The sequence below is a fragment of the Culicoides brevitarsis genome, chromosome 1 (genome assembly GCF_036172545.1).
Source record: "Culicoides brevitarsis isolate CSIRO-B50_1 chromosome 1, AGI_CSIRO_Cbre_v1, whole genome shotgun sequence".
NCBI classification, from domain to species: Eukaryota; Metazoa; Arthropoda; class Insecta; order Diptera; family Ceratopogonidae; genus Culicoides; species Culicoides brevitarsis.
This window is the reverse complement of record NC_087085.1, coordinates 31,849,467-31,876,651: the sequence shown is the minus strand read 5'-3', so window position 1 is coordinate 31,876,651 and position 27,185 is coordinate 31,849,467. Positions and strand designations below refer to the sequence as shown.

At 24.2% G+C, this 27,185-nt stretch overlaps 2 protein-coding genes across 2 annotated transcripts; one reads left to right on the top strand and one right to left on the bottom strand.

The window, feature by feature from the left end:
* Positions 1-39: 39 nt before the first annotated feature.
* On the top strand, positions 40-23,483 carry LOC134827353 (estradiol 17-beta-dehydrogenase 2). Its single transcript, XM_063839953.1, has 4 exons — positions 40-157; positions 21,421-21,989; positions 22,051-22,241; positions 22,993-23,483. The coding sequence occupies exons 2-4, from the start codon at positions 21,433-21,435 to the stop codon at positions 23,211-23,213; spliced, it is 969 nt and encodes a 322-aa protein (XP_063696023.1). The 5' UTR covers positions 40-157; positions 21,421-21,432; the 3' UTR covers positions 23,214-23,483.
* LOC134827351 (molybdenum cofactor synthesis protein cinnamon) lies at positions 23,443-26,554 on the bottom strand. The gene is made up of 7 exons (XM_063839952.1): positions 26,388-26,554; positions 26,012-26,142; positions 25,731-25,936; positions 25,205-25,670; positions 24,509-24,684; positions 24,276-24,390; positions 23,443-24,216 (listed from the first exon to the last, which is right to left on the bottom strand). Exons 1-7 carry the CDS (start codon positions 26,416-26,418, stop codon positions 23,476-23,478), a joined length of 1,866 nt encoding a protein of 621 aa, XP_063696022.1. The 5' UTR covers positions 26,419-26,554; the 3' UTR covers positions 23,443-23,475.
* Positions 26,555-27,185: the final 631 nt, after the last annotated feature.

Below are 27,185 nucleotides of genomic sequence, written 5' to 3'. Positions count from 1 at the left end.
AAAATACAAAAACGCCGCTTATTCAGTGTTTTATTTGCCGTTGAAGTAATCGGTGGTGTTCGTTAGTGAATTAAATAATAATAAAAAAAATAAATAAAAACAATAAAAACTCATCAAAGAAAATAATTTTGTGGTTCATTAGGTTTAAAATAAAATGGTAATAAATTAATAAATAAAAATTTAGTGCTAAAAATTATTTTATAAAAAATAAAAATTAAAAAAAAATATTAAAAAATAAAAAAAAATTATAAAAAAATATTGTGATAATTAATAAAATAATAAATTAAATAATAATAAAATAAATGTTGAGCAATAATTAAAAAAAATATCAAACACGGATAAAATAAATATACATCAGGTTTTTATAAAACAATTTCAACATTTTCTTGTTTTTCGCACAAAAATAATGATGATTCAACAACAACTTAGCACGTTAACATTTTAATTATTGGCGCGACATGATCTTCAACGCTAATTAAATTAAAATTCTAAACGAATTCACCTTTTTGCACTTCAATCAACCAATTATAGATTTCAAAATTGATCCATACATGGTGTCTTTGTCACATTACACGCACTGCAGAATGCTTTAAGTTGTTTAATAATAATTAAAATGTATTACGAGAATAGCGAAGGACAACGCGACATATGTATTAAAGTGCAATTCTGCGACATTCTACTCAATTAACAACTGAATTTTTAATTTTTTTGAACTTGGTGTGAAGATGATACGGAGTTGTCAGGGGCGTGTTGCGATAATTTGGATAGAAAATCCGAGAAATATTTTTTTTTTATTATTTTTGGTATAAAAAAGAATTAAAAAAATATTTTAAAATGTATAAAAAATATATTTATAAAAAAATAAAAAAAAAAATATATTAAAAAAATGTTTACAAGAAGTTTTTTCAAAAATAGATCATTTATAAAAATTTTTAAATAAAGTTTTTTTTTTAAATTCGTAATTTTTATTTCAGTCTAAGTCAATATTTTTTATTTAAAAAAATTCAATCGACTTTGTTACCATAATTATTTTTTTAGTTCGCTTTTTTTTAAAATTGACAAATATAAAATTTTAACTTCTTTAAAAAAATAATTTTTTTTTTAAATAAAATTTTTTAAAAATAAATTAAAAATTTTTTTTTAAATAATTTTTTTAATTACTTTTTAGTGTTGTACAGAAGTAGTTTTTAACGTTTATTTAATCATAAAATCTCTAAACACTAAAAAATGACCCTCATAGTGAAAAAAATTATTTTAGACATCGCAAGACAAACATTTCTGCATCATTAGATTTTTGAAATTTGCACTGGGATTTTAAATTTGAATTTTTTAATAATTTTCTGAACATCCAAAAATTTAATGAATTTATTTTTTATTCAATTAATTTATTAATTTTAATTATTTTTTTTTAATTTAATTTTTTTCAGATTTTTTTAAAGAAAATTATAATATAGAAAATTTAGAGAAAATATATATATTTTAAAAAAAAAAAAAAAAAAAATAAATAAAATAATAATAATTAAAATTTTAAAAAAAATAAATTAAATTTGTCGTCTTGAAAAAGATGCTCCTTCCAACAAAACGCCTCTGAGAATATTTTATGTCATAAAATAAATAAATATTTTAATTAGAATGTAATGTCTTACAATGGTCAAGGACACAAAATATTTTAATTACCGGTCGATCAAGTTTCCTCTTGTCTTATAAAAAAAAAAAAAAAAAAAAAAAAAAAAAAAATACAAAGTTGAACATTCTCGCATAACACGAAATGATAAAAGGAACAAAATACCCAACATATCGCGATAAAACATTCCAAAAACCAGTTTTTTATGTAGCTCGGTATGCTCGTTGTTGTCAACAACCTGCTTGAAAAGTGTGTTCGGGCACTTACTCGGTGGTTTCTCATTTCGCGTACATGCTTTACTTTTTGTTGTGCTTCTCTTGCTTTTACATTTTTTTAACTTAGCGATCGTTCCTATTAATTTTCTTCTCTTCTCTACTAATATCGGTCATTTATTTGTTGATTTTATGCATGAATCTCGTTTTGCGGATATGTTATTAACGCAATTGAGGCTAATCGAGTTAATTGGCAAAAATCTCATTTTAGCACAAATTAACCGGGTTTCTCCATTGAACTAAAATAATATTTACAAGTTGACTTTTTTTTATCTTCTAACGTTTTTTAGAGAGCATGTGACATGCCACTCCCCTTGACTTTTTTTTTTAAATATTCAATTTTTATGTAAAAAAAAAATTTGTTCATGCCTAGACTTTTAATGATATTTAAACGAAAAGTTTTCGTAGAAAAAAAAATTTTTTAACGTCATTATTTTACAATCTACTTTAAGTAAATATCAACAATTTCAATGAATGAAAGGTGCTCCTCTATGGGTGAGTCGTGTTAAGAGAGTTACTTTAAAGTACTGTCAAGGCTCTTGACAATAAATACTCGTTCATGCTGCTGCGGGCATGTGTGTTGTAATGAGCGAGCGACTTGGCGCGACTTTTAAAAAAGTAATTTAAAGTTAATTATGGGTTGGTAGCATTGGAAAGGACTTCTGATGATTATCAATTGATCTTGCTTTGGTGGTGTGAGTTACAAGCCAGACAAGTAATGTTCGACACTTTCAATATTTCGAGTGTAATGTATAAAAAATTATACCCGCGATCGATTTATTGACATGAGAGGGAAATTTGACACTGAGGTTTCGTTAAAATTTTTTTAAGTATGTATGTAAAAATATAAAAATAATTATTTTTCACTATTAAAATGTGATTTTTAAAATAATTTACTTTGAATTTTTACAAAAATCTACAATGAATTAAATTAAAAAAATTATTAAATAAATTAGATAAAAATTTATTTATTTTTTAATTTTTTTTTTATTTATTTTGAATTAAATAAAAAATTGAATTTAAAAAAAAAATATTTTATTTATTTAATTTTAAATTATTTTTTTTTTTAATTTTATTTGAAATAATAACAGTAACATTTAATTTAATTATAAAATTTTTAATAATTAATTATTTTTGTTTTTTTGATAAAATTTTTATAATTTTTTTTAAGTAAAATAAATTTTAATAATTTACTTCAAAAAATTATAAAAAAAATTATTTAATTTAACAAAAAATTAAAGTTAATTTTTTTTAAATAAAATGGGAAAATGTGAAAATCTTAAATAATTATAATTATAAGATTATAAAAAAAAATTATTTAAAAAATACATACAAAAAATAAAAAAAAATTAAAATAAAATATTGTTTATCAACAACTGAAAAAAAAATGTTAGAAATTTACTTCTTTAATTTTAAATAAATGACATCAATTTACGACCAATTTTAATAAAACTTCAACCATAACAATCAAATTATGCCAAAATCTACAAAAAAATGTAAACCAAGATACGTGCTTAATGTATTAGATTGCTTTAAATTGTTAACACACAAAAAAAAGAACAATTCATAGAATCAAAAGAGAGAAGGTGTTTACAACTATTTAGTGCTAGTTTTCTATGAATAATAATCTTTTACGGCTCACTTGTGTCCTTCAAGTGAATTCAGTCGGTAAAACAATGAAGCCGCGTAGAATGAGTTTACTCACTCTTCTTCACCGTTTTCATTATGAATATTATTATAAATATGTTAAAAAAGTGTTTTATTGAGTGATGATGTTAATGAATTAATAATAAATCATGAATTATTAACTTTGTAGGTTTATTACTTACAGTTTTCCAATCTAGGCCAAGAATGATTGATTTTTTTTATAAACATTAAAAAATGCATCAGTAGCTATTTGTTTTAAATTTTGTTTTTATAAAAAAAAAAAAAAAAAAAAATTGTTTACATCATCATATATTGTTTTGGTTTCAAGTCACATAGTCTGGTTATTATTATTATTTAATATTTTTTATTAAATTTCCGTGTTATTTCATTCCAAAGTTTTTTTGTTATTTAAAAAAATATCGAAAAAAATTATTAAATTCAGTTGAATCTTTAATTTTGCAAAAACAAAAAAATAAAATAAATAAATAAAGTTGTAAAAGGAATTATCACAGTCCAGTGGTCCATGCCTTTCACCCATAAATAGATAAATTTTATTTTTTTTAATTTTTTTTTCATTGCAAAAAATAGCAAAAACTGCAAATTCATGTTTATCAATATCACACAAAAAATATTAATTATTAAATGATTTAAGCTCCTTACAGTCAATTTCAACATCAATCACCTACCGAATGCATTTACAATATTTATTCATGAAAAAAAAAACTAAATATACGAAAAGAGGTATCGAGCGTGAGTTTTTGTAATTCAAATTGAATTTTTTGCCAACACCAACATATATGAACTCGCTGCTATTTTTTGTGCAAAGCATATTTATCATCGCTCACTAAATAAAAAAGGCAACGAGGAATGTGTAAAAACTTGTTATAAAAGCTCGTTTTATAAATAAAACGAACGAAAAAAAAATGTTTGCACATAAACGCGAAAAATAAATGGATAGAAAAACAATTTATTTTGATTGCATCAATTATGTGAATGAAAAAAAATCTACAGAAAAAAACGTGCATGATGTCGAATTAACGAGGAATTTAATTATTATTTTGAAGTTGAGTCGAACTCATATGTTCGATCTCTTATGTCAAATTATATACCTTATGCACTGTAATTATCTTGCATTTTTTTTTTTTTTTTTTGTAAAAATGCAACGCAGCGAACGCATCACAAGCAAATTGTTGTCATCGTTATTCAAGTCGTCGTCGTCGTGCAACTTTCTCTCTTATGTACATGTCTCTTTGTATTTCTGTAATTATTGCTTCGCGATATATTTTCAGCTTGTGTAATCTTTTGAGCAAATATTTATGGGTGATGCGCTTCAATATTTACTTTTATGGGAAATGTGTGGGACGGAGCCATTTTGACGAACGTGCATCGTTGAAGAATTAATTGATTGATGTCAGGTGCAGAAAATCACACCTTTTAAACCTCGTCGCCAAAAAAGTAACAAAATTTTATAGAATACACCTTCGTGTGCACCCAAACTTTGTGAACCATTTTTAGTAATTGTGAAAAATTTAGTTTTGCAGTGGAATTTTTTTTGCGAGAAATTTTTTCAATAATTTTTTAACAATTTTTTTTATATTTTCCCATTCAAAAATTTTTTTTTAAATTAATGAAACTTATTTTTAATAAATTTTCATATTTAATGATTTTTTTTAAATTTTTTTCACTTTAAAAAACTTTTTTTTTCAAAAAAAAAAATCTTCAACAATTAAAAAAAAAATTTTTTTAAATTTTAAAAAAAAAAATGTTTATTTTAAAAATTTTAAACAAAAATAAAAAAAAAAAATGTTTAAATTTTTTAAAAATTTTAAAAAAAATTTTTTTATTTTATTTTTTTTTTTTTTTTTTTTTTTGATTAAAAATTAATTTAAATTTATTTACGAAAATTTAATTAATATTTATTTAATTTTAATTCAATTAATTTTAGATTCAATTTTTACTAGTAAAATTTTTTAAATTTTAAAAAAAAATTTAATTTAAAATTTAGAAAATTTTATTAATTACCTTCGTTTTTTAATTAAAAAATTTAAATTTTTTTTAATTATAATTTTTATGTTATTTTAAAAAAATTAAAAACACAAGATTTTTTTAAATTTTTTTTTCAAGTTAAATTTTATGTCACTTATTCCAATTTTTCATATTTTTCCTATTTTTTTCATATTGCGAAACATAAATTTCTTACAAATGTACGTAACCTCGTTAATTTATTTGCAAAGGTGACAAAAAGCACACATACACTCTGAAAAGGATAAAAGCTAATTACAAAATGACAAAGTTGCAACTATTTGAGGTCAGTAAGTGTAAAAAAAAACATTTCAACAGAAATAAATAGAATTGCAAGGCGACGAAACTTTATCATCACATGAATGTCTAATAAATAAAGTGACGTGTTGTGTGTCGATAAAAGGAGGAATTGAGCAATTTTATGCTCGCAAATGGAATGCAAACTGACATGAGCAAACACAAAAACGCTCTTGGGCTCGTCGTCTCGTGTGTGGTTGTACTAAATATTACTTGAGAGCATTTTTTTTGTGTTTGTCTAAACACATAAGTGCAATGATTTTATTATTATTTATTTACATTATTATTTGCATTTGCACATGAACACTTTATTATAATGAACATGCATCTCATTTTGTTGTGTTATAACATACTCATGCTGCAACAACAAACGAAGCAAGCACCGAAGACGGAGGAATGCATAAGAAGTGTTCATAAATTATTTTCCATGCACACTCGAGTCGATAAAGGAAAAAATATTTAGGTTAGTTGATGTTAAATGAACAGAAACAAATGATCGTTTAAACGCTTTGTTAGCAATAGATTATTTTAACGTTAAATTATACAAAGATTGCATGCAATGATTAGTGAGGGACGCAATTTTTACAATTTTTCTCTATATTTTCTTAGTTTTTAAAAAAATATTTTAATTATATTCCCTCCCTACTTGGCAATATTTTACATGCAATGATTACTACTTTTGCACATAACTTGAGCATTTTTTCTTAATTGTACCATAATTTGCACAAACTTCGATTTTTGTTAAGTACTGCATGGGAAACTACAGCGGTTATTCAATAAAATGCAATGCTCTAATTAGTTTTTGTAGGTTTTTAATAATTAATAATAGCTTTCATTTTATTTATTAATTAAAATTTTATTAAATTTCAAATTTTTATCCAAATAAAGCTTAGATGAAACAAAATTAAATAATAAAAAAATTCAGAAAAGCTAAAGCAGGTAGTTCATAAATTATTCAAAAAACGACGCTCAAAAATTCATTTAATTTTATTAAAATTTATATCAAAAAAAAAATGTTTTGGTTGTCTCCAAGGTAGTCAACTTTTTTTTTGTTAATTTTTGGGTAATATTTAGTTAAAATGTTTGTTTTACGGCTGTTTAATCGATCGGCGAGTCATCTGAAGAATTTGAGTGGGCAGTGTTAATTTTTATCTAATTCAGACAGAAAAAGCTATTTTTGGAAGTTATTAACGGACTTTGAATAGGCTCTTAAATGTAATTTAAAATGGAATAATCTTGAATTGTTTTTTTGTCAAAATAATTCGTAATTGGGTGAAAGTTGGAAGAAATTTTTAGAATTTTGTTAAATTTTTAATGGAATTTCGCAAAATTTTTATCAAAAAACTTTAAATTTAAAAAAAAATGGAAATAAAATGAAAATATTTTTTTAAAAAATTTTAAATTTAAAAAATTAATAAAAATAATTTTACCAAAATTTTATAATAAATTTATAAATGCATAATAATAAATTTATAATTATACTTATTTAGGTACATATATTAATATTTAAATTTTTTATTTTTTTTTAAATTCAATTATTATTTAATTTAAATATTTATTATTTATATTATTAAAAAAATAATAATACATTTGAAAGAAAATTGCTATAAATTTGTAGATTTTTTTCAAATGTTTCCAATATTTTTCCAATATTGGTATTCTAATATTTTTTTTTTTATTTCAGAAAATTTTATCAGAAACATAAAATTAAAAAAAATATTAATGAAATATATTTTTTTAATTTTATGTTTTTTGATGAAATTTGCTAAAACAAAAAAAAATATTTTACGAAAAAAATAATTATTATAAATAAAAAATTTTTTTAATTATATTTCTTATAAATAATAGTAATAATTATAATAATCTTATAATAAATTTATAAAAATAATATTTAAAAAAAAAATGGAAAAAATACATAAAAATTTAAATCAAAAAATTTTCGTTAAAAATTTGAAAATCGCTTTTTTGCTAATTCAATATTTTTTATTTTCCAATTTTTTCAAAAGAAATATTAGTCACTTTTGTTTATTCTTTCAACCTATTTATCAACACTTTCTATATTTTAATTCTCATTCATGTGATCTACTTACACTTTTAAGGCGAGACTCGAGTGGGCGAATTCTTTGAAATTCTGAATATTCAAAAATTTACAGTTCTGCATTGATTAACCGACTGCTCTACAAATTCCTCCGAAAATGGTTGAATCCGCTGATCTCATTTTTTCCCGCACTTGCATAACAAAAAAACCGCAGAAGAGCAAAACAGAGGGAAATTGAATAAACAAGCGACGACTAAGTAAACAATAAATCAAGCATTAAGTACCAAAGTGTTGAAAGAACATTACAGCAACATTGTTTTACGCGGGCATTTCTCTGTTCTGCGGTCTTTGGATAAACACTTGGTTTCCATCATCAACACTAAATTAACGTGCATTAGAATATCAACTGTAAATAATGTCGATTGTACATTTATTTACTGTTACAAATTTACGTGTTCTTGCAATCAATTTCCAATCGAATTGAATTCAATCAACAAACGAATGCAATAAAAGATGAGTTAATCTGGCGATGCAACTACTAACGGGAAAAGGTAATTGACTTGTGTGTTTGTGCCACAATGTAAACGAAATAATTTTCAATGTTGTCGTTTGATCATCCGTCGTTCGGTTTTTGTTTTATGTAGGATGAAAAGTAACCGTTTACGAGAGAAATCGATGGCATTTTTTGAACTACAAGTTGTACTTTTACCTATTTACTCGAGTAGAAATCTCTTTTTTTTTTCTCCAATAAACATGACACAAATACGTTTACCGCCTTGAGGAACAGTGCAGCGACAGACACGATCATAAGTAACGTTACTTGTTGAATTGGTTTTAATGTTTGCTTGGTTTGGATTAACTCGAAAAAATGTAAATTAACATTATTTTATGCCCTTTTTTAAGGTAAATTATTTTCTTTCATTATGAGTTGAAATTATTAGATAACTCAAAAAATACTCAAATCGCACGATCTATTGTGGTAACCGATTTTGTGATAGTTTTTAAACTTGTCAGGCGTGCTTGAGAGATTTAAATAAATTTTTTTCACACCATGGTACTTACTATCCCTGAAAAATGTTGTAAAAGGTATGTCAAAAATTTTTAAAAAATATTAAGAGTCTATTTATTAATGCCTTTTGTTTTATTCAAACTCAAATGTTTTCCGAAATATATTGTCAAAAACGCTTCATTTAGTTTTTGTCCCAGTGCACAATCTAAATTTTTATCCCGATGCACAAACTAAAATGTAGCCCCTATTCAAATTTTGTACATTCTAAAATATTGCCCCAAGGCGCAATTTGAAGTTTCGTCCCAATTAACAATCTTAATTTCTGTCCCAATGCACATTTTGAATCTACGACCCAATGCACTGTATTGTCTTCACGCTTTTAGTTACACATTGAATAACGAGATGGCGCTGTAGCTCTTAATTGCATAAGTAATTATGCCTCTTAAGTCCACAATGTGCATTGGGTCAAAGACTTAAAATGTGCATTGGGACAGAATTTCAGATTGCGCATTGGGAATAAAATTTTAGAATGAACGATGGGTCGAAATTTTAGAATGTGTATAAGGGCAACATTTTGATTTGTGCATCGGGACAAAAATTTAGATTGTGCATTGGGATAAAATCTTCTGGAATCAAAACGCTTCATTTTGCAGTAAATAAATAATTTAACGAAAATTTTTTATATTGCTAAAATTTAGAGAAATTATTTTAACTTTTTAGGGCCCTTCTTAAGCATATTTTTAAAATATTTTCTTTAATAATTTTTTATTAAGTACCTGACAAAAACCGTTTCTGTAGAAACGTCAATGCCTTCACTAATTTTCACATGTGAGTAAGCGCGAAAGAGAAATTCGAGTAAACGCCAAAAAAATATTGCTTTTAAATTATTATAAAAAAAATCTTTGACCAAAATAATTGCGCGAGTTTTAAAAATAATAATTTATAATTTTAAGCATATACTTGTGAGCCTAATATGGTCTCCATAAATAACGATAATAATAATAAAATTACTTGTAATGCACTGTCAGACACTGATTCGATTGGAAAAATTTTCGCTCGTTTAATCTCTTTCACCGTTTTTACGCTTATGTCAACAAACAAATAATTGAATATTGTACACTTTTTATTATTTTTTTGCCAGTTTGGTAGGCAGTTGAGGGTGATTGTACCGTTTTTGACTACCCACTTGTGTTTAGAGTGAAATTCATACTCAATTGTTTGTTTGTTTTTTATAGCTGCGTTAAATGTTTTGTGTGATGTCTCTCGCGTACGAAGCAAGCAAAAGGTAAATGCACTTGTCAATTATTCAATTAGTACTCCGACGACGTGTGCTATTTTCTGTAATTAAATCGTTTCTCATACTACGCGAGTGGTTGACCTTTATAGTTTTCGCTTTAATTAATAAAATGTATCTGCATGATTATTATTATTGTTGTTGTTGTGAGTTGTTACACTTGTCGTAATAAAATCTTATATCAACAACGTTTTATGTATGGTTGTTGTTTGAGTAATTTGCATAACATAATGATATGGAGATATTAAGATTATATCATGTAAGATTAAGTAGCTGCATTTGTTGTTAATTTATTCGATGGATTTTTTTCAAATGCATTTTTATTATTTATTAATGTATTGAAATTATGTGTTTAATACATTTTTTTATTTAGTCCGAATAAAAATTATTTTGAGTCAATTTATGATAATTTTGAAGTAAATTTAGTAAAACTTGGTCAATTTTGTCATTGAAAAATATATTTTTTTTAATTTGAGATTTTTGATAATTTAATATTTATTAAATAAAATTATTAAATTTATTAATTCATGAAAAAACTATAATAAAAAAATATTAAAATAAAAAAATGTTGATAAAAAAATATTTTTTCTGAAAGTTCTATTAATATTTGAAAATTAAAAATTTCATAATGTTTGATATTTTGTTGAATTTTATTTTATTTAATTTTTATTAAAATTAATATTAATTTACAAAATAAAAATTTTACATAAAATTTCAAAAAAATTCAAATTGAAAAATTTTTAGTTAAAAAATATCTTCATCATTATATTATTTTTTAAGTTATTTTTTATTAAATAATTTTTTTTTTTAATTTTTGTAAATTAAAAATGTCATAATATAAAAGATCGTAAACTAAAAATATTATTATAATATTATTAATAAATTAAAATATTTAATTTTTCAATATAAATATTTACAATAAATTTTTTTAACTAAAATAATTTTTAAATAGAACTGCCTTTAATATTTATTTTAAATTTTACTGTAAAATTCCATTACCGTTAAAATTTGCCATAAACACAAAATTCAATAAAAACAAGAAGTCAAAATGTAAATAAATTAATATTGTAATTTAAATATTATTGCTGGATTGCGTTATTTTCGTTTCGTTTCAAAATAATTGAAATTTAATATATTTGCCATTTAATATTAAGATATCACACACACCAAAAAAATAAAACTACAGCAAAAGCAATCAAACCAGTTAATAAAACAATATTTGACGAAAAAAACAAATATACAACACACTAAACAAACATTTGAAAATATACAAGTTTTATGCACGAGTCTGCTGCACAGCAAATCGAACAAAAAACTATATCTATAAATAATTTATTGGATTATTTTTTTGTTTCTATTTATTTATTTAAAAATTTTATTTTATTAAGCAAAACCTATTTGTAACGCATTTCGTGAAAGAAATTCGGGGATTATGTCAAAAAGTTTTTATTTTAATATTTTTTGACATCATCTTTAACCTTGAAAATGCAACTTTTATAGGTTTTAATATTCATAAAAAAAAATCAAAATAAATCGGAAATGCGCTTTTGTTTTATTTTTATTATTTTAATACAAATTCAATGTAAGCTCGATTAGATTTTATATTTTTTACACGTTCCAAGTTTTTGTTTACAAGCTATTAATATTCTATGAAATTTAAAAAAAAACTTTCAAAACAAAAAAATATTCAGTATTCTGTAATAATACTAAAAAAAGCAATTCTATACAATAAAAAAATTATTTCAATACTTTATTATATTAAATTCGAACAATTTGTGGTTTCATGTTACTTACAAAAAAAAAAAATTGACAGGTGAACTATTTATTTATTTTTTTTTATACTGGACTGTCCTTCAATTATTACGTCTTTAAATATTATGATGTTAATTGCATTTATTTAAAGCTACTGACAAAACATGAGTTGCCTTTTCATGTACAAAAAATTATTAAACATGACAGAAACTTGATAAATAAAAAATAATAATTTATTTTTTTTTAGATCAAACTATTTTATGAATAATTGCCATACTTCAAAGTCTACATTTTTCGAATTAATTTATCAGGTGCAATTATTTCGCGCAGAATAATGATAAATATTCAAGTAATGTCAAGCTATGTTTCTTTCCTAACACTTGCTTGAACACGATAATTAGTCTAAGTACCAACCAAGAAGTGAAACTCAAAAATTTATTAGCTGAATAGAAAACATTGCTCGAAGGTATTTGACTCGAACGCAAGCAATCACGATGTCAATAATAATTTTTTTTTTTTTTCTTTAAAAAAATAAAATGCTATTTAAAAATTTTTTTAGAGGTCGTTGAATTAACAAGAGCGCGGTTTTTATTGTTTTCAGATGTACGCCTGGCAAAATGGGAGGATCGACTTTCAATGGCAAAAAATTAAAATTAAATGAAAATTGTGTGGTTTTGAGCCTACCTTCCTTAAAATGCATTAAATAAATATCTTGAATAATTTTTTCGTACTTTGACCTACTATATTGTAACTTTTCAATGGAATGTGTGATTTTTCTATGATGGATTGAATATTAAAAATATTTTACATACATGTATGACTCTGACTCAGAAATAAGTGATCTTGCATGTTAATACTGGATTTGAATTTACAAAACTGGGCTGGGCTGAATTTCAAAGCTTTAGCAAAGGAAGTTAGACTGACAGTGAACAAGATGAATTAATAAAAAAAAAATAAAATAAAACGACACCTCGTAATGAAGATTGTTCATTCAAGTGTCGAAAAGTGATAAAAATTCTCCATTGATGCGAAGGTCAATTATTACGATTGATCTTTGGTTGAAGTGTTTTGTGTTCAATTTATGATGATTTCACCGACAATAAATCACTTTTTTGTATAAATTAATTTTTTTTAACTCTTCAGTAATTTTTTTGACAAATTTTATTTGTTTATCTTTAAATTAATTTTTTAAAAACCCAAAACAGAAAATTCATTCAGTGAAAAAAATAAACAATGCACTACCAGAAACGAGATTTTATTTAAAAAATTTGTCTGTATTTATTTTTTCAAAAAAATATTTAAATCATATATGGACAAGTTGTCTATAAATGGGGCGTCCGTTATATTATTTTTTGTGAATTCTCACACCTTTATTCGCTAACAAAACAAATTTCAAAAAGAATCTTCAGAAAACATGATTTTTTGTATTTTCATTCTTGGCAATGTCAATATTTTTCGAGTGTCTTGAACAATGATGTGCTAATTTAATTTTGACACTCTTTGTTGAAAAGCGAAGAATCATGCTAATTTTGATGAGGTAAACGCACGAAGCAAAGCAGACAATTCTGGAAATAGCTGATAATTTTATTCTGGTTTGATCGCGGTTTGTTAAACATTGAAATATGGTGCATGGTAGGTGTTGGAATTTTTGAGTATTTGTCATCAAAATAAATTATTTAAGCGCATTTTAAATAAAGTAAATTTATATGTAAATTTTTTGTTGAAAATAAATAAATTTAAATTCTTAAAAAAATAAATATTGCAATAAAAATTATAAATTTTAAAAATTTAAATTAAATTTAAATAAAATTAAAATAAATTAATAAAAATATATTTTTTTTATAATTAAAAAAAAAAATAAATTAAAAAAAATTAATTAAAATTTTATTTTATTTATTTTTTTTTTTTATTTGATGAAATAAATTAATTAAATTAAAGTTTTTTTGAAATATTTAAATTAATTTTTAAAAAATAAATTTTATTTATTATTTAAATAAAAAAATATTCAAAATTAAAATTTTATTAGTATGCATTGTTTTTTTTTTTTTTGATAAAAAATTACTTTTTATTAAAATATTTCTATGATTTAAAAATAATTAAATTTTAATTAATAATTAAATTAAATTTTAATTATTTTAATTTTTATTTTAATTTTACCCAAAGTAATATTTTATAATATTTTTATTAATTTATTTGTTATAAATTATTTTTTTTTAATTTTTCTATTATGAAAAAATTTAAAATTCAGACAGACTTAAAAATTCCATAAAAAATTATTTTTTTTAAACAAAAATTCAAAACTTGATAAAAATCTATGGAAGATGATCTCACATATGCGCTAAACAATAGTCACATCTACCTATTATGGCATTTCGTGTCACAGATTTATTACTCTGAGTGTTGTAGCGTCGTAAATTGAGGTTTGTTCGTTCGAAGAATGAAAACAAAATAATAATAACTATAATAGATGTAACATACTTTACTCGCTAGTCTTTAATAAAAACGCATTCTTTCCGAGTCAAAGTCGTTCTATATTCCGCTCACATGTTTGTGTGTTAAATAAAATCACAATTATATTCAAATGTTCATCAAACAAGAACTTGTTCGAGCAAAAAGTGTTACAGTTGACGACTTTTCCGCAGAAAAAGATTGAACTATTTATAATACTTTGTAATTCTACACATTTATTTGTTTTTTATTTTTTAAAATATTTCTTGAAAGAACAATCGCACGTTTTTTCTTCTGAGTAACGAATCGCAGTGACAAGATTGCCCTCATAAATGTGGAACTAATTGTAAATAAATTGAAAATACGCAATTCATTTTTGTTTTGTTAGTCAATTATTTATAAGTTTATATACAAAAGATATGTTACAAGTTGTAGTATTTTTATTAGACGAACCATCACAATGGCGACCATATTTTGTTATGTTAGGCATTTTCTCACGTTTGCAAGCAACAACATTGCCTGACTGAAACTTGAATTCGCAAAAAAAAAATAAATTTTATTGTGAGTGGTGATAAATTGATGATTGTTTTGGTTTGTTTTTCGATGAATTTCGTAACGTTTGATTTGGTATGCAAAACAAACTGAAACATCATTGATTAATTTTTTGTTTATTGAAGGAGAAGATTGATGTTAACGAACTCTTTGATCATAATTTTGGGATTTTTAACGATATTTTGTTGATATATTTATAAATGATTTTTGAAATATTGAGAAATTTTTAAAAAACAAATTATTTATTTATTGCATTAAATTAATTTAATACATTTAAAATTAATAATTTAATTTAATTAATATTAAATAATTTTAATTTATCAAAATTATATATTTTATATTTTGTAAAATAATTTTTTTAATCATATAAACTTAAAATTAAAATTTTTATTTAAAAAATATAAAATAAAATAATATATTTCTTAATTAAAAAAATAATTTAAAATTTATTAAATTATAAAAAATAATTAAATACCTAATTGCAAATTTCAATTTAAAAACAAGAATTATGAAAATTTTTTATTCTTAAAAATTTTTTTAACCTTTAATTGGTATTTTATTAATATTTTTAATAATATTTTATATTATCTTTTATTGACCTTTTATTAATATTTTTTATTTTAATTTTTTTTATATTAAAAATATATTTTAAAAGTTATAATTAAATATTTTTCAATTGAAAAAAAAAATAAAAATTAATTTAAAATATTGTAAAAAATATTTTATTTTATGTTAAGTTTTTCTTTAATATTAAAATTAAAAAAAATTTTCAAATATTTTATTTCACAATTTTTAAGATATTATTTTTAATATTAACGACCTCTTGCAATAGTAAAAATTTTCCATCCTTTAATTTATTATTTTTATGTAATCAAGATTTAAAAACATATTTAACTTCCTGCGCGGTTGCAATTCTAACCATCAATTATTGTTTTACCCAGAAGAAGACCGACATTTCCTCAGAACGCCGCAACTTAATTGACTAATAAATGATTAAACTTCCGAAACGTTCAATTTTCCGCTTGATTAAATTCTTAAAATTCATGAAAAACAAATTAACTTCGCAGGAAAACATATTTTTTCCGGTAATTGTTGATCATTAAATTTATAACGAAAAAAAGATATTACAAAACCTAATCATCCATCAAATATTTTTATTATTCATAATCTTATTATTGTTTTCATTTCACCTGTCCGTTCTTGCGAATTCATTCAAAACAAAAAAAAAAAATATTTAAACACTTATTTTACAAATATAGCGGTTATTAGCGATCATCAGGTCAATAAAAAATATCTCAATTTAGTATAATTTGTTTATTGAGCAGTTTTTGTTACAGTTGATTGACGTCCGCGCCTTCTAATAGTTTGTTTTTGTGCGAATTGTTGCCTCATCCAAGTTTGGCACACGTCTGACCGGAGACTGTCGGCGATAATTTTGTTGTTTCTCGTGCATTTCATCACTCGCAAACGGTACAAATTGTCTTAAATGTTTTTTTTGTGATGTTTGAACATGGAAAAACGTGTAAGTTTATGTACACATTGTTACATGTTTCAAGACCTGGGTTAAATTAAATATTTTTTTTAACTTTATCGTGGAAATAAACATTTAAATTTTGCCGGTGCGGCGGCTTGCGATGTGTTTGTTGCGAAAAAATCTCACGTTGTTAATTTTTTTTTTGCTTTGTCAGTTATTTATTTATTACTTGACGAGTACCGTTTGCGACTTTTTTATCTTCATTTTAGTTAATTAAATTTCATTATAACATGCATGTTGGAGATTTTTTGACCTTTCAAATATTTATATATAAAAAGGCACATATATGATGGAGAAACTTTTGCCTAATCAAAGTAACACGCGCATTGTATCTTGACCGATCGCAGCAACCTTTCTAATATTCACGCTAATCACCATTTTCTTTGCGAATCATGCTTTCTCTTCTCGTGCAGGTTCGGTCGATGCGTCGTTGTCCCATCAACATATCGCTTTAATCGCACGATAAATTTACAACACAAATGAGCATAAATATTATTTTTAAGATAAATTTTGTTGATAATATTGCATTTCTTCGCGATTTTACTTGTTTTGGATTTTTTAATGGCTTTTTATGGAAGTTTTTATAAGTTTTTGAAAAAATTTAAATTAAAAATTAAGGTTAAAAAAAAATACTAAATAAAAAAATTAATGATAATTAATTTAAAAATTAAAATTAAAAAAAATTTAATTAAAAATTAATTTTAAAATTAAAAATAATATTTTTTAAAAATTAAATTTATTTAAAAAAATTATTAAAAAAAAACTAAAACAATTTTTTTTATTATTTTTACAAAAATTTTATATTATTTATTTTCAAACAATTATTTTTTTAAATTAAAAAAAAAAAAAAATTCGTCGAATTTTTAAAAAAAATAAATTTTTTTTGAACATATAGTTTAAAATAAATTAAATAAATTTAAAAATTTAAAATAAAATTTTAAATAAATAAAAATAAAATAAAATTTAAAAAATTCGACAAATTTTTTTAAATTTTTTTTTAAATAATGAAAAATAAAAATTAATTAATAATAATAAAAAAAATTAATTAAATTAAATTAATAAAAAAAAATTATTAAAAATAAATAAAAATTTTAATTAAAATAAAATGCAATTAAATTAAAAAAATATTTTAAATAAATAAAAGTGAAAATTGTAAAAAATTCTTTGTAAAAATTAAAGAATCTCGAAAATTTTAAGGAAAAATATTAAATCTTAATTTAAAAAATTATAAAAATATAATTTTAATAATATTTTATTTTTTTTTTAACAAATGCATTTTTTTAATATTTATTTTATTTTTTGCATTTATCTTGTCGCTGTGTTCACAAAATATTAAATGGTGAAATTTATTCATTCCAATACATTTTTTTGTAATTTTATGCTGCATTTGTGGGCTCCAACCAGTCAAGTCATGTGTTGTAAATGCTTCAAAGACTGAGCAATTGTTACTTGTTTTTTTGCATTTTATTGGAAAGAAAAGGAAATTCAAAACAGCATAAAATTTTTAGTGCTTTGTTACACATTCAGACAAAATATATCGCTTTCCACAAATGGTAACAATGGAGATAAAAAGACGTGATACATAATAAAAAAAGCAATAATAAATAAATAAAAATGATACGTAATCAAAGAAATGCATCAAAAATTTACATTTTTAGACATTCACAACAACATTTAACCCGAAGATCGAACGTTTATCGCTCCAAGCGCTGCTTTGCTCCAAATGATCAAAACTTTGAAAACACATGTTTGACATGAAATTTGTGTATAAACAATATTTTAATGCCAAATACATGATCGACATGCATTAAATTGTTCCGATCAGACACACAAGAAAGCAAAATTTTATTTAAAAAAAATTGACTTTCTAATGTACGAAGAAACAAAACCGAAATTAGGTTGCACATAGTACAACACGAGTTTGCCATATTCGAAACCACATCGAAAACTGTAATAGTAATAATAAACGAGTTTCACGTTAAAAAGCGACACAAGTTTAAGCAAAGTAACATTCTCATTAGTAAGCCAAACCACCTGCCGCCATTCGTTCAATCGATCGATCGATAGATGTTGCGAAATTTTTTTTAATGATCGTGTGTAGCTGGTTTCATGTATCAAAATAAAACAAAAATAATGATCGATTGCAGTAACGAAATAATTGTACTGGAAACTCGCAAAAGGAAATGGACAAGGAATTGAAAGCGAAACATTTTTTAATTAGTAATTTGTACGTGATGGGTGCTACTGTAAGAAATTAATTTATGAGTTTATGGATGGATATAAAAAAGTTTTTTATCAAGTTTTTTTTTATTTTAAATATTTTTTTCTTGAATTAAATTTTTATATTTAATTCTTATTTTTTTATAATTTTGATTTTTAATTTTTTAATCGTCTTGAAAAAAATTATAAAAATTTAAATAAATATTATTTTAATAATTTAATAAATTAATAATTATTATAAAATAAAATAAATTTTATTATTATTTATTTTTATTTATTGATATTTTTTAATTATTTTTATTTTATTAAATTTTTATTTTTTTAATATTTAAATTTTAATCAAACCAAAAAAATGAACTTAAAAATTTGTAGGTGTAAAAAAATTTTTTTTAGATATACCGGAATAAAACTTAATAATTTATAAATGCGCTAATAAACGTTAAACTGCAACTTTTTAGATACAAAATGAATCATCTTTTAACATTGTCAAGTGTTTAGTTACGTAATATTTATTTAAAAGTTAACTCAGTATGGAGACGATTGTTATTTACCAAAATCGAATATGTACAAACATCGTTTTTTAGAATAGGTAGATAGAACTTTTCGTGACCAACGTGCAACTTTTTTCAATGACAGATTTTTGTTTGATGTATCCGCTCTAATCAACTGCGTAGGAATTCTTAAGTTTAAATTGTTTTGGCAATGCATCTTCAAAAACGGTAAATTTTGAAGGCATTAGGATTTAAAACGCATTTAAAAGATTTTTCTGATTATAAATTAATTTTTTTAGTCAAATGCGAATTTTTTTGTATTTCCGGCATTGAATCATCTTCTTTTTATTTTATTTATTTATTTGATATTAAAATTAAAAGTAAAATTTTATTAAAAATTAATAAAATTTAGTTTAAATTTATAAAAATAATTTATTTTATATAAAATTTTATTTAAATTAAATTTAATTAATTTTTTTTTCAAAAATTAATCGTTAAATTAACTACCTAATATTATTTTTTTTTAAATTTTGGAGCTTTAATTTTTTAAAATCCTTTGAAATTATATTTATTTTTAAATTTATTTAAAATTATTTTTTTAATTTTAAAATTAAATTTAAATAAGTCTGAGCTTAGTTAAAAAATTATTTAAAAAAATGTCTCAATATTTTTCTTTCTAATTCCAACCAACAAGGAACCTTTGTCAATCGCTTTGAAACTCATTATTGCAGAACAAACAATAAGCTAAAAAAAAATAAACAAAAGCTTGCGAAACTCATTCAACGCCAAATACACGCTTGGACAATGTTTTGTTGTTACATTATTTGTCGACTAAATACCTACATTACATTACATATTATCGATAAATGCAGTTTTTTGCCTTTTTTATAACTTGATAATAATAGGGAAGTACTTTTACTATTATTTTTTTCAAAAACATAATACAAAAAGTGCAACACAATTACCTCTCTCTCTTTCTTTCTTGCTCTGCATTCGATAAACACACCAAACAAAGTAAGTGATTAAAAGCGATTTTATACATGTAATAATTATCTGTTGAAGGCAAGTAAAAAGTTGTGTTAAAAGAGAGCTAATGTTATGTTAAAACTTTTTTTTCTATTATTTTCTATTAATCACATGAGACAATAATAATGTGTGTTAACCATGTATGGAAAAAAGTTAAGTTTATTGGCACAAAAGAAAAACTAATTGCAAAGTGAGCTTTGTTATGTGAAATTAGATTTTTATGTAAAAAATATTAAATAATTTTAATTTGTTAGAAAAATTGTCGTAAAGAGAATGGAAGATTCATATCGCGGATTCTCATAAAAATAAAAACAATCAGACAACACTTACGCCGCCGTTCACTTACAAATTTGTCTGCATTTGAATATATATTGAATAATAATAGCAATTATTTATTTAAAAACAAATGCAGCAAACAACAACGTCTATCAAGCTGAAATTAAAATAGAAAAAAAAACGAAGCACAAACAAAAAGCGGAAACGATTGAAAGTAAAACTGATTGAATCTTAATTAATCACTTCACTACAATTCCATTTAAATATTTTTTTTAAAGATGCCTTGTTATGTTGTACAAGAGTGCATGACGTCTTTGATGTCGTGTTTTTATAAACAATTAAAAAAAGTGTCTCCGTTATTCGGATACACGTGAGATATTTTATCAGACTTTCTTCCGTTGTTATTTTTTTTTAGTTTAAAAATTTAAATTATTTTTTATTTTTTTAATAAAATAATTATTTAAATAAATTTATTTTATTATTATGATTTTTTTTTTAATATATGATTATTTTAAATTAATATTATTAATTATTAATTAATATTATTTTTAATTAATATTTTTAATTTTAATATATTAATTATAAATTATAAAATTTAATTGTAAAATAAATTAAATTTTTTTTAAATAATTAAATTTAAAAAAATAAAAAAAATATATAAATAATTTTTTTTTAATTTATTAATAAAAAATTATTAAACAAAAATTTATGAATTTTTATTTTCAATTATTTAATTTAAAATTATTAATATTGTTCATTTTTAATTTTTATTATTTTTCATTTATTTAATTTTTTAATAAATAATTAATTAAATAATAAATATTAAAAATAATAATAAATTATAAAATTTAATTATATTTTAATTTTTTATAAAATTTTTTTCATTAAAAAATATTTTTAACTTTTTTTTTATTTCAGAATTAAATCTCGATGGATCCCCAAACAGCACTCGTACTAACAATCCAGTTGCTGGCCTTATTCTCGATCGCTGGTGCCTTATTGCTCTACCTGCTATGCAAGGTAAAGGGAACTCGCGTGACTTCGATGGGTCCCCAACTCGGCTCCATTCTCATCACGAGTGCCGATAGCGCTCTCGGCTTGCAACTTTGTACTTTCCTCGCGGGTCGTGGATTGCGCGTTTTTGCCGGCTTAAAGGATCCCCATGACTCGTTGCCCGCAAAACTTCTCAAACGTTGGGTCAAAGAACGCGAAAGCTCGACATCGGAGGAAAAACTCCCCGGAACAATTGTCCCCATGAAGATCGATGTGACACGCGAAGACATCATGCGAGAAGCTGCTGAATCGATGGGAGCTTATATGAGTGCTAATGAACGCGGAATTCTTGCGGTAATCAATAATGCTGGTTCCGTGCACAAAGGACGGATTGACTTGCAGGACAGCGCTCAATGGGAAAATATGTTCAAAAATAACGTCATGGGATGCTTGAGAACGGCACGTGCTTTCATTGGATTGTTGAGACCGACGAGGTAAAAAATTTAAAATGCATTAAAAAAAAGTTTTTATTAATTTTTTTTTGTACAAAAACAGAGGTCGTTTGATATTTTTGGGATCCGGAAGCGTTGGAGATGGATTAACAGCATTTGCAGCATCACGTAACGCTGTTGAAGGATGCGCTGATGCACTGCGCGAAGAACTTAAGCCATATGGGGTCAGTGTTGTCACATTAGATACGCATGGATTGTCTGCGGAGTCTTTGTTCAGGGCACCAATTCCACAAAGTAAGATTTTTTATCTTAAATTTTAATGAAAAGCGCGTGTTATTTCGAACATAAAACTTAGGAATGATTTTTTAAAAGACTTTTTGAGAAAATTTCTGAAATAATTCAAAAAATTAATTAAATATTTATAAATTTTTACTTTAGAATTTTTTTTAAATTAAATTAATTTTATAAAAAAAAATAAATAATTTTTAATAAAATTTAAATACAAAAATTTTCATAAAAAAATAATTTTTAAATTAAAAACTTTAAAAAATTAAAATAAAATAATTTATAATAAAATTTTAATTTTTTTTAATAAAATCTAATAAAATTCATTTTAAGTTTTTTAAATTTTTGAAAAATAAATATTTAAAAATTTTGAAGGATAATTTTTTGAAGATTTTATTTAAAAAAATTAAATAAATGAAAATTTTAATATTTTGATAACTAAAACTCAGAAAATTAATACATATTTTAATTTTTAAAATTAAAATTAAAAATTATTAAATTTTTCCTTTGAAGAGAAATTAGAAAAAGAAAAAAGAATTTATAAAAATTAAACTTTAAATTTATAAAAAATATTAATAATTAACATTAAAATTCTTAAGTTTATTAAACTAAATAACATGAAAGCGGATATTTTAAAATAAAAATTAATTTTAATTAAATTTTTATTAATAAGTTGAAATAATTTCAAATTAATAACTAATTAAAATTTAATTTATTTTTTTTTTAATTAAATTATTTTAAATTAATTTTTATATTTCAGGCCAAAACATCAGCGACAACATGCCAACGCAGTATTCTGCCCAAATTTTGACCACTGGCCAGTTAAACACCATTGAAAAAGCATTATGGGATGCCCGTCCACACAAGACTTACACTCTCTCAGTGCCAAATACAAAATTCCAACTGAATTTGCCATGCCGCAACTCATTTAGATTCACCAAGCAAGAGGACACAGTTCGACAAACCATGCAAACTGTATAAATATCTTTACATTTCTTTCGTATTAATTTAATAATTTTAAGTGTATTCAGTCAAAATTCACACTTTTTTCGAGAAAAAATTTTGTCTGTTAGTTTTAGTGCAAAAAAAGAAAGAGAAAGGTTCAGCCTTTTGAATAAATTTCGTATAAATAAATTAATTTTTTTTTTAATTTTTGCAACGACGTCATGCAACAAAGTTGCAAACATTCAAAAAAATAAACGGTAAAAAATGTTGGAAAAAATTTTATTCCATGAAATTTTCACTACTCATAACGACTAATAAAATCATGTTTCAAGACACTGGCTTTTAGAATTGTTCCCCTCGTAACTGCGGGTCTTTCTTCCGTCGCTCCCGGCAAATGCAGCAACACATCGGCGTTCATGACGCTCATCAGTCGACTACTAATTTGATTTCCCGTGATTTCTGCGTATAATTTTCCATTTTTCGAGACGATCAAGGCTCTTGCATATTCAGGTCTCGAATCCAAAACGTATTTTTCGTTCAGTAGCTCGACTGTGATGATCGGAAGTCGTACTTTCGCTTCCTCATCTTCATCCGCACTCATTTTCCTCAAGCCCGGAAGCACAAAAAGATGAAAAGTAACAAATGCTGACACGGGATTTCCGGGCAAACCATAAAATTGGATGCGTTTTTCCGAGTTGAAGCCAAAAGTCATCGGTTTGCCGGGTTTCATGTTGACTCGACCGAATTTTATGTTGAAACCACGTTCGAGTAGCATCGGTTTGATGTAATCTTTGTCGCCCATGGAAACGCCGCCGCTACTGATGATCGCGTGACATCCGAGTTTTTCCGCTTCATTTATCGCGAGTTCGATATCTTCTTTTGTGTCGCACAGAATTCGTGTGAGGGTCGCATCGAAGCCAAAGTCTTTCAGGAGTCCCGTTATCATTGTGGTGTTGGAGTCAAAGATCTTTCCTTCGACTGGGGAACTTTCCGGGGTGAGGAGTTCGTCGCCCGTGGAGAAGACTGCGATGCGGGGTTTCTAAAAAAAATATTTTTTTAAATTTTTGTCAAGAAAAAAATTGAAAAGTTGTAAATTACCCAATCAGAAACAGCTATTTGTCCTACGGAGGCAAGTATGGCATGCTCTACAGTGCTCAAGGGGCGTCGATGTGCAAAAAGTTTTGTAGCTTTTTTCAAATCGGTACCAACGTCCCTTTATAATTTACAAAAAAAAAAACTAATTTTACTAAAATATCAAATAAAAATCATAAAATTCTACTAAAAAGCTATTAAAAATTAAAAATTTAGATGTAAAAATTTTTGGCAAGCACCTTATGTCGAGATTTTTTGTGGGTTGAATTAATATTTCAACCTCTTTCTCGATGCCGTTTTCCTCTTTTATTAATTTTGTGTCCTCGATTTGGACAATGGCGTCACAGTTGGCTGGTACAGGTGCTCCTGTGTTGATTTTGAAGCACTCGTTGTCTTTTAATTCGCTCGTGTTTATCTAAAAAAAAAATAATTATTTATAAATTTTTGAAAAATATTTTTTTTTTTATTTTTTCTTTATATTTCTTTAATTTTTTTTTTATTTATTTTTTTTTAATATATATTTTTTATATAATAAAAATAAAAAATTTAAAAAATTAAATCTAAAATTTAATTTTTTAATATTCTTTAATATATATATTTTTTAATTTAATTAAAATTATTTTATTTTTCATTATATTTTTTTATTTTTATTTTATTTTAATTATTATTTGTTAATCTTTTAATTTTTTTTTATATTTTTTTTTTTATTTAATTTAATATTTTTATTTAATTTTTTTATATATTTTTTTTTAATTCTGAAACTTTTTAATATTTCTGTATGGATATTTTGAATTTTTTTGTAATATTTGTCTTTAAATTTAAATTATTTAAAAAATGATTGATTTTTAATTTTTTCTGGTATATTTTTTAAATTCTTTACTATATTATTTAAAAAAAAACTTTCAAATATTCATCAAAAATCTTCAAAATCTTACCTTATTTCCCGCATTAATGTATCCCAAAACCTTCTTAACTCCCTTTCCTCCGCTAGCTTTGACCGCATAGCCATCCTTAATCGATGCCCGAAACGGCGGAATGTCAACTCCCGACGCAAACGACTGAACCGGCGCAAATTTATTGGTATTTTCAAAAATAATATCCTGCGCACGATCAACTTCGATCATCGGATACTCGGAATTTCGATCATCTTTAGCGCCCGTGTTAGTTTTATTGGGACACACATGCGTATGATGATGAATTCCGTGATGGTGATGACGATGCGAATGACATCCGGCGCTTTGAACGTACTCGTGAGTCGATTTAACGTTCGACAAGTCATTCACGATCAGCTGAACGGCATGCGGAATGATTTCTTTGATGGCTTCGAAGCATTCCGTGACAGCTTTTACACTTCCCGGCATGTTTATGATCAACGTTTGATTCCGAATTCCACAAACGGCCCTGAAAAAGTGAATTTTTCAGGTAAATTAAAAGATTTTTGTTTGAAAAATTATCATTTACCGCGATAAAGCGACCATTTTGTTCTTTTTATCAGCTCCCAAGTTGCTCATTTGATTAGCGATCATCAAGTAAGCGAGTTGGGGCGCTTCTTTGTAGATCACTTGACGCGTCGCTTCAGGCGTGACATCTCGCGGACCGAATCCTGTACCGCCGGTTGTTATAATAACGTTCGCTTTTTGCTCATCGGCGAATATTAAGAGGACTTCCTGTGCAAAAAATAAGATAAACGTCGTAATCTTTAATTTTTTGCGATAAAATTCAAAATTTTAATCAAAACTTACGATAATTTTGCTCGCTTCATCAGGCACAACACCCCGCAAAATTTTCGTGGCACCGAAATTTTGCTTCAGCAACTCCTCCAACGCTGGGCCGCTCTTGTCTGTGGCAGAACCATGGTAACACGAATCACTAACTATAAATAAAATTTTACTGTTAATGAAAATCAATATCAAACCGTGCAAAAAAATTAAAAATTTTGTGTAGAAATAACGGATTTGCTGCGTAATCCACTATTCTTTCATAACTTTTGTTACTTTTTTATGCGACTTCACTCACATATTCTCTCTAATTGCAGACAATTCCCACACAAACACACAATAAACGCCTCTACTAACCCATTTTGCGACTCCATATGGAGGATTTTCGGGCTTTACTTACCAGTTAGTACAACATATTCATATTCTGACATCTTCTTATCAGCTGAAAAATCAGTTTTAGGCACTAATGATGACAATTTCGGTTCGGAAATAATCAAAAACGTACAAAAATCACGAGAAGATAATTGTTTTGATTATTCTGTAGTAGAAGCTACAACTGCGAGTTGTTTGAAGAGCATCAAGTAGAGGACTGATGGTATGCGGAATACTCGACGAGACATTGTCGTGTATGAAAAATAAATAATAACAGAGAGAATGAAACGCAAAGTGAACAAAAAATGGGAGAATTGAATGAATTGAGAGATTCAATGAATGGAGAATTTGCTTGATCGAGATTTTGAGTTGAATTTCAACAGAAATTGAGGATTTTCGTAAGTATAATTTTTTTTTCCTTGCTATGTTATTTAATTAAAAAATTTAAAATATTTTTTTAAATCAAACTAAAAAAATATTAAATTAATTTTTTTTAAATTTTCAAAATAGCTTAGTAAAAAAAAATTTTTAAATTAAAAATTTCTTTTACAAAAAAATATTTAAATTAAAAATTTTATTTATTCTGGTAAGATAGCGAAATATCTTAAAATTTTTCAAAAATGAAAAATCAGGAGTAATTTACTTCTTAATTTTTTTCTAAAAATAAATATTAATTTTCTCTAAAAATATTTTTTAATTTATTTTAATTAATTTTTTTTTAACATTTAAATAAAAATTAAAATTTTAACATTAAATGAATTTCAAAATAAAATGAAAATAAATAAATTTTTTGTGAAATATTACCGAATATTACTTTAAATAAATT

Excerpts from the sequence above, each read along its gene's own strand:
- LOC134827353 (XM_063839953.1), top strand. The coding sequence starts at position 21,433 with ATGGATCCCCAAACAGCACTCGTACTAACAATCCAGTTGCTGGCCTTA. Across the intron at positions 21,990-22,050 it reads GGATTGTTGAGACCGACGAG|AGGTCGTTTGATATTTTTGG; the intron begins GTAAAAAATTTA and ends GTACAAAAACAG. Across the intron at positions 22,242-22,992 it reads CAGGGCACCAATTCCACAAA|GCCAAAACATCAGCGACAAC; the intron begins GTAAGATTTTTT and ends TTTATATTTCAG.
- LOC134827351 (XM_063839952.1), bottom strand. The coding sequence starts at position 26,418 with ATGTCAGAATATGAATATGTTGTACTAACTG. Across the intron at positions 24,685-25,204 it reads ACATTAATGCGGGAAATAAG|ATAAACACGAGCGAATTAAA; the intron begins GTAAGATTTTGA and ends TTTTTTTTTTAG. Across the intron at positions 24,391-24,508 it reads ACAAAAAATCTCGACATAAG|GGACGTTGGTACCGATTTGA; the intron begins GTGCTTGCCAAA and ends TAAATTATAAAG.